Source organism: Notothenia rossii, assembly GCF_949606895.1.
Source record: "Notothenia rossii genome assembly, chromosome: 8".
Taxonomy (NCBI): domain Eukaryota; kingdom Metazoa; phylum Chordata; class Actinopteri; order Perciformes; family Nototheniidae; genus Notothenia; species Notothenia rossii.
Genome location: NC_136906.1, coordinates 61,021,821 through 61,028,768, shown reverse-complemented (window position 1 = coordinate 61,028,768; position 6,948 = coordinate 61,021,821). Strand labels below are relative to the sequence as shown.

The 6,948-nt window shown below is 41.6% G+C and overlaps 1 protein-coding gene across 1 annotated transcript; it reads right to left on the bottom strand.

Moving 5' to 3' along the window:
- Positions 1–48: 48 nt before the first annotated feature.
- On the bottom strand, positions 49–5,624 carry gzf1 (GDNF-inducible zinc finger protein 1). Its single transcript, XM_079641842.1, has 8 exons — positions 5,412–5,624; positions 3,837–4,837; positions 2,940–3,123; positions 2,676–2,845; positions 2,494–2,588; positions 2,219–2,386; positions 1,935–2,092; positions 49–1,544 (listed from the first exon to the last, which is right to left on the bottom strand). Exons 2-8 carry the CDS (start codon positions 4,820–4,822, stop codon positions 819–821), a joined length of 2,487 nt encoding a protein of 828 aa, XP_079497968.1. The 5' UTR covers positions 4,823–4,837; positions 5,412–5,624; the 3' UTR covers positions 49–818.
- Between the last annotated feature and the right edge of the window lie 1,324 nt (positions 5,625–6,948).

The following is a 6,948-nucleotide window of genomic DNA, read 5'->3' as shown; positions in this document are numbered from 1 at the left end:
TGAATAGGAGTCACTTAAAATTAAACAGCCTGAAGGAAAATTACAAACTTCAGAGGTATATTTCTTTATTTTAAGAAAAAAGTACAACTTTCATCATTGGGTGTAGCCGGATAAAGGATCTCATGCTGTTTGAAACACAGCTGTGGTAATGTGTACATAGTTCTAAAGAAAGAAAAGTGACAGAGTTTTGAAGGATTCACACAATTCATTTAGATTCACACCATAACAAATCCTCAGCAGTATGATTTATGCCATGTTTGACTCTAATTGATTAAATATGTACAATATTATTTTATGATTACACTAATATCTTAGTCATATTTGGATTTTATTCCTGAAACATGATTTTAATTTTTTCTTGATAAATACCCTCACATTTTAAGAGTGCGAGTAACACTGAAGACACCCCGGTCTGTTAATGAAACAAAGGACTTTGAGATGACAGGAATGATGAAACGCCACATGGTCAGAACACACACTCACACAGCTACCGTAATTTTCGGACTATAAGCCGCGCCTTTTCCCCTATTTTTCGACGCTGCGGCTTATATAACGGTGCGGCTAATCTATGGATTTTTACAGCTAACGGCCAACACCTTTAACTCTATGGGCTCTATGGCCGGTCCGCGGACCCCCACCTTTAAGCGGCGGGTTCCAGCAGGAAAAGCTGGAGGCCGGAAAAGAGTAAGACAGGTAGCGCGCAAAAGTAAAAGTGGAACCGAGAGTGGTATGCCGCTGCTGCGGCTTATATTCAGGTGCGGCTTATAGTCCGAAAATTACGGTAATTCCAAACGTGAAATACCATTAAAAAGCATTTCCTACACAGTATCTTGAGCTAAGGGATCGTCTAAGTCTGCTGTCCTCTGCGTTCCATCACCTTGGACAGCAGCTGTCAGTTCATTTGGGCAAACACCATTACCGATTACCACGGTCAGGAGATCAGGCTGCGAAATATCCGCCTGGGACGTGGCCTTCGTCTCTAAAGCTGGAGCTAAAATGGTCTGTGAGACTGCGGCTTCCAGGACAGATGATGTAGAAATGGTTTGGATCTCTGACGTGAACGGGCCATCAGAAACAGGAGAAACACCAGTGGATGTAGACAGAGACATGGAGGCTTCAGAGTACATGGGCAGACTGTGAGCAATGGACACTGGTATGGAGAAAGGGATGCCTGATCCATCGATGGAAATGATGCTGGCCCCCGTGCTGTCAGTGGTTACGATGGGCTGGATCTGGGTCCCAGGGGGCATCTCTGTGTGGATGACGGTGATCTCGCCGAGAGCCCCATGGCTGACCAGAGCGATGGACCCATGGCCAGTCCACTCAGGTGGGAGGGTCACAGGCTCAGAAGACATCTCAAAGGAGTCCGTATGAGTGTTCTCAGAAGCAGAAGCAGCGACATTATTTTTTTTAGCGGTACTCCTTTTCTCCTTTGCTCCTGCTTTTTCAGTCTTTCCCTTAGTAGGAGATTTTGGTTTCTTATCCTCCACATTTCCCTCCAGAACCACAAGGTAGGTTTTCCACGGAGCGGTGGAGTCATGAATCTGGAAGTTTGACAAGCTTATGTTATTTTCACATCGTTTACCGTGGAGGCATGCGTGGACACTTTTAAATTTCAAGGAAGCACAGGGTGAGTGATTCAAATACAAATGGTTAAGTATTTCTTTACCAATATCCCCCCTTTTGATCAAGGGTAAATTCATTCTGCCACAGTACAAGTTAGATCAACACTGGACATGAAAGATTTACAAGGGCTCCCTAGACAAAAAGCAATGGGATTTTTTCAGGATTTCGGAATATGGCAGAAAACTAAATCTTGGCAAAAGTTTATGGTGGTTACTAATTTCCAGGTTTTAGGACTTATTCCTGTGCCTATACAGTACAAAATTACCCTATGGGATAATTGTTGCTACAGTAAGATAAACGGTGCTCACCATAGTGTGCCTACGGAGGGTGGACTTGTCTGTAAAGGTGCGCCGACAGAGACCACACATGTATGGCTTCTCTCCTGTGTGGATACGCTGGTGCCTCTGGAGGGCATTGAGCTGGGTGAAGTGCTTGTCACAGTCTTTACAGCTGTAGGGACGCTCACCTAGGAATAAACAGAGATGCCAGAGAATATATAAAGTTTGTAATCAGTAGACAACAGTCAAACTGGTTTCTGTGTTATGCCTAGGAATTAACAAGAAAAATCGAAGTCAGCGATTTATCCAATTACCTGTATGTATCTTCAGATGCTGGTGTAGGGAATTCCTCTGAGCGAAGCCTCGGCCACACAGCTCGCACTTGTATGGCTTGGACCCAGTGTGGATGTTTGAGTGGTGCCTCAGGTATTCTTTAGATGCGAAGCTCTTCCCGCAGGCCTCACACATGAAGGGCTTCTCTCCTAACAAGAGAAAATAACAATCTATTCAGTTATGATCTGATACCTGAAGATAGCCTTGTCTTTTAACAGAGGCAGGGTTAAAGATGATGGTCTCAATAGTTTCTTACCCGTGTGTGATCGCTTATGGTAGGCCAACATGTGTTTCTGAGTGAACCTGGACTCACACTCATCACATGCAAATGGCTTTTCTCCTGTGTGAGTCCTACATGTCAGAAAACAAGAACATTTAGCTCTCATCAACTTTTAGTAACAATATGCCGCCTTTTAGCATCTTTAGCCAGCTCCGTACCTGCGGTGCATCTTGAGTGCAGAGTTCTGGGTAAATCTGGCCCCGCAGTCGCTGCACTCAAAAGGCTTGGCCCCTGTGTGTGTCCTCTCATGCAACAACAGGGCCGTTTTGGAGCTGAGAGCCTTCCCACAGTCAGTGCAGACATGTCTCATATTGTTACGTTCATGTACCTGAAAAGCAGAGGGAAGGAAAGACAAATATGATCAAATCAGGGGACGTTATATTGGACTCTTGTTCTTGTATGTAGTTACTATAAATCATCACCTGTCTTGTATGGCGGACAACATCTTTCTTCCTCTTGAAGGTCTTCCCGCAGGAGTCGCAGGTGAACAGCCTCTCGTTACTGTGGACGTGCTTTTCGTGGATCTTCAGATTGCTACGGTTAGCAAAGGTTTGCTGGCAGGTCTCACAGCGATAGATGACATCTGCTTTTACTCCATGATACGTACTGGAGAGCAATAACCAAAATATATCATCAAATGGCATTGATGATCATCTGACAGCTTTAAACTTTAGAGGACAATTTGCCTTATAAGATCAATTCATTACATTACGTAACATTTCATTTAGCTGATGCTTTTATCCAACGCAACGTAAAAGAAGCGCAATAAACCATGAAGATAAAAACTAACAGCAAGAAACCTGAAAGTTTCAAATAAGCCTTACTATGGAAAGTGCTTTTGCATCATTCTCAATTGACCTAAATCTTTTAAGTACTACAACTCAAAAAAAGAAAATAAAAGATTGTAGGGTTGTGATTGCACAGCGCTGTCTCCAACAGGGGAGCAGGAAAACAACATAATTGTTATAATAACTTCCTTCATGCAATATTATCTACCATTTTCGTAATTTGTGTAAGGACAGATTTCAGTATTTTGTATCTTATTGCTTAGCTATATTCCATTTTTTGTACATTACATTTTTTTTGCAATATGACCAGTCTATTTAAGGCATACTAAAACAATCAAATAATGCTATAATACCAACAAGAAACACACACAAATGTGTAAATGAGCTTGTTAGCTTGCAAACAGCTGTGTGCTCTGGAATTAAAATGTCATACTGGAAGCCTGGCCAAATTCGATATAGAAGATTATTTTCAGAAGCTTTGGGGTATCTATGGAATAAATCAATTTACTATACCTAGCTAACTTTTCCTACCTGATGTGCTTTAAGTAGCTTCTCTCATAATGGAACGTCCGCTGGCACTTGTTACACTGGAACTGGGCCTTGGAAGTTCTTTTGGATGTCTCCTTCGATTGTCCTTCCTCATCATCATCCTCTTCATCATCCTCTTCCTCTTCTCCCAGAGATAACAAGGACTCCTCACTCTGTACATATCCCTCACATTCCCAATCATCTACATCAGCTGGCATTCCCAAAGATGACTTGTCCCCATCCTCTGCCTGAGCCTCAGCTTCAGTCCTGTCTTCATTCTCCACTGTGTCTTCATCTTTAACTTGGTTTTCATTGTTGATGCTAGCCACTTTTTTGGTATTTAAATGCCTCGGAAGGATTTTACGACCAGTCAGCCTCAGTTTTAGTTTTTTTATGTGTCTCTGATCACTCTTCACTGCATTCTTTGCCTTTAATCTTTTTGAAAGTACTACTTTGTCAGGGCTCTGAGGAGAGAGCCGCCGCTTGACAAGTACGCTTTTAGGCTGCTTCTTCCCCTTGGTCCCTTTTTCATTCTTAGCGTCATGTAAATCACCTTTACCAACATCCTCTGATTCAGTTTTCTTTGTAGGTTTTTGTAGGATTCCAGCACTCATGGCCTCACCACATATCTGTGACAAATCTTCACAGTCCAAAAACTGTGCCGTTGCTTGAACATCACCAATCTTATCTCTGACAACTTCAACTTTACCAGTGTACACAAATTCCAAAAACGTTGAGAAATCATTGGAGTGCATATTGGAGAGTAATACTTTGTCTCTGGTAGCATCCTGAGAGAGGAGGATGTCCCTGAAGTAGCCGCTGGATGCTGCCAGCATCACCTGATGGGCCTGGAACTCCTGCACTTCTCCCTGGTAGTCTACCTGCACAGTGATGTCACTCAGCTGTCCCTGCAGCCTCAGCTGATGTAGGGAGGCCAGGATGTTCTCATGGTGGGACTTAGAGGTGAGCTGGACCACTTTGAGGACCATCTTTTTATTGTGCTTCTGAAAAAACAAACAGAAAAGGGGGAATGGTGACTTATAATGCTAAACAATGTGTTTCAATTCGTTTGTGCACACACACACATGTACATGCTTTCAGTGATGGGTCCATGTCCGTTTGCATTTGTTGTTTAAAGTACTGAGGCTACCTTCAGAACAGTGAACGTGGCGTTTAAGTTAGATCATTATAATTTGCTGTAAATACAATGTATTTATCAAATGCAAAAAGGAAGCTAATATTACGCAAATTGAAATACCGAACCTAGCTAACATATGGCGAATGTAAAGAAAGATACACCTTCAACCCTTAATATCTAAATTCTTACTGCCATTTAAAAAAAACACTAGCGAGAGTTGGTATATATTCTTTATTTTGTCCCGATAATGTTCAGTGGGTTAGGTTCCGTTAATGCTAACAGTAGCATAGCTAGGTTAGCTAACGTTAAATGTCATCCCGAAACAAACTGAAACGGATTTGCAATAACACTAGTTCAACACAGAGAACACTGAACACAGGGCTTGTATGAACGCGTGGCAGCCAGCTAACCACACAACAACACGAAGCAAGTTTTCTTACCGTAAGGTCGGTAAAATGGCAGCCCTTCACAAATGCTCTCTACGGCGGAAGGTATTTCCTGTAGAAAATCGCTCCCGAAAACGGAACTTTTCCTTTTACTTACTGACATCCGGTGTCGATTTGGCTGACTCGGGATCAGTGATTCATGTATGGTCGTGTTTAAAGTTTGAGTTTCCAGACACAACTGCTGTCCCTGGATCATTTGTTCAGGTTTGTTGACAAAAAGTCCATAATGTTATCGCCTGAAACGTAGCGCCAAACGTTTCATTTTGAGGCTCTACTGTTAAGCTAGTTCAGCTAACGTTAGATAATAATTCATAATGTATTTGCTTTGACTTTATTATAATACTACATTGTCCGTTCCACTATATTTTGAACAGGCGTTGAGCAATAATCTGTTGCACTTCATTTGCTATTGTTGCTGCTGTAAATAGCATTTTATTTTAGGAAAAACCCTGCTCCACGTTTTTGTCCAAGCTAAATGTTAGCCCCTGACTTGTGAAAACGTTGAACGGGGTACCAATATAGCAACTGTAGCATTAATGTTATTTTAAACAGTGATTTACTAGAGTAATGACATTACCGTAACTGTGACACCAAAAAATGAGCAGGTTTTATTACTGCACTACTGCCTTGTTCCCACACTGGGGCGCCATTGCACAGATGAAAATGACTGGATAGATAGACTATCAACTAGTGTTGAATTTAAAAACACTTTAGCCTGCATCTTTAACAGCAACATTTGCATTTTGTTCAACATTATCAGTTTACACACTGACTATTCTCACTCTAGCCGATAGTGTCACCGGGCAGACCCTCTTGTTAAGTATTAAATTAGCTGCTAAAAATGTATTTGCCTATTGCCATTAAAGAGCTGTGATAGTCTGTTTTGGCTGTATGCGAATGGATCCAAAAACAATACCATCTTGGCCATCACATTGAAGGGTTTAAACCTATTATTTGATATCCAGACCACCATACATCATGTAGAGAATTGCACAAAGCATGCTGTCATTCCAAAGGTATATGGAAAGCTACTTGAGGATTCACTAGGGTGCTGTTCTGCAGCTGCCAAGGTTTTTTCCTTTCTTCCAGAGGAAATCCATATACCTTACATTTGTCTTAATGAATTCTGCAAGCTAGCAATCTGCTCAGTTCCGGTGACTCATGCTGCTCTCTGGACCGAAGCTGTGCAGACTTCAAGCTATGACCTGGAACGCAGTGTTCGCCTGGCTTTTATTAGGCTACATCACTCTTCTGCCACTCACAACACACATCTTTAAGGTGACATTTCTCATAGAACTGCTCCTTCCTGGTTTATCTTTATATAAAAAGTGCACAAAATCTGCAGATGTAATGATCTGTAACTGCTCATGGGAATCATAAGCATTTGCATAGATATTAATGGCGTAAATTATCACATGAAAAGAAGCTTAGAGTTTAATGAAATATTATTGAATTACCATGTGCAAGTTAATGAGACGAGTCACACAAATGAATTTTCAGTTTATTGACTTTAGTATAACTTTTGACATGA

Bases quoted from the DNA above. Each gene is read 5' to 3' on its own strand.
- gzf1 (XM_079641842.1), bottom strand. From the start codon at position 4,822: ATGGTCCTCAAAGTGGTCCAGCTCACCTCTAAGTCCCACCATGAGAAC. The intron at 3,124-3,836 runs GTAGGAAAAGTT...ATTGCTCTCCAG, and splicing joins AGCTACTTAAAGCACATCAG to TACGTATCATGGAGTAAAAG. The intron at 1,545-1,934 runs GTGAGCACCGTT...TCAAACTTCCAG, and splicing joins CCCTCCGTAGGCACACTATG to ATTCATGACTCCACCGCTCC.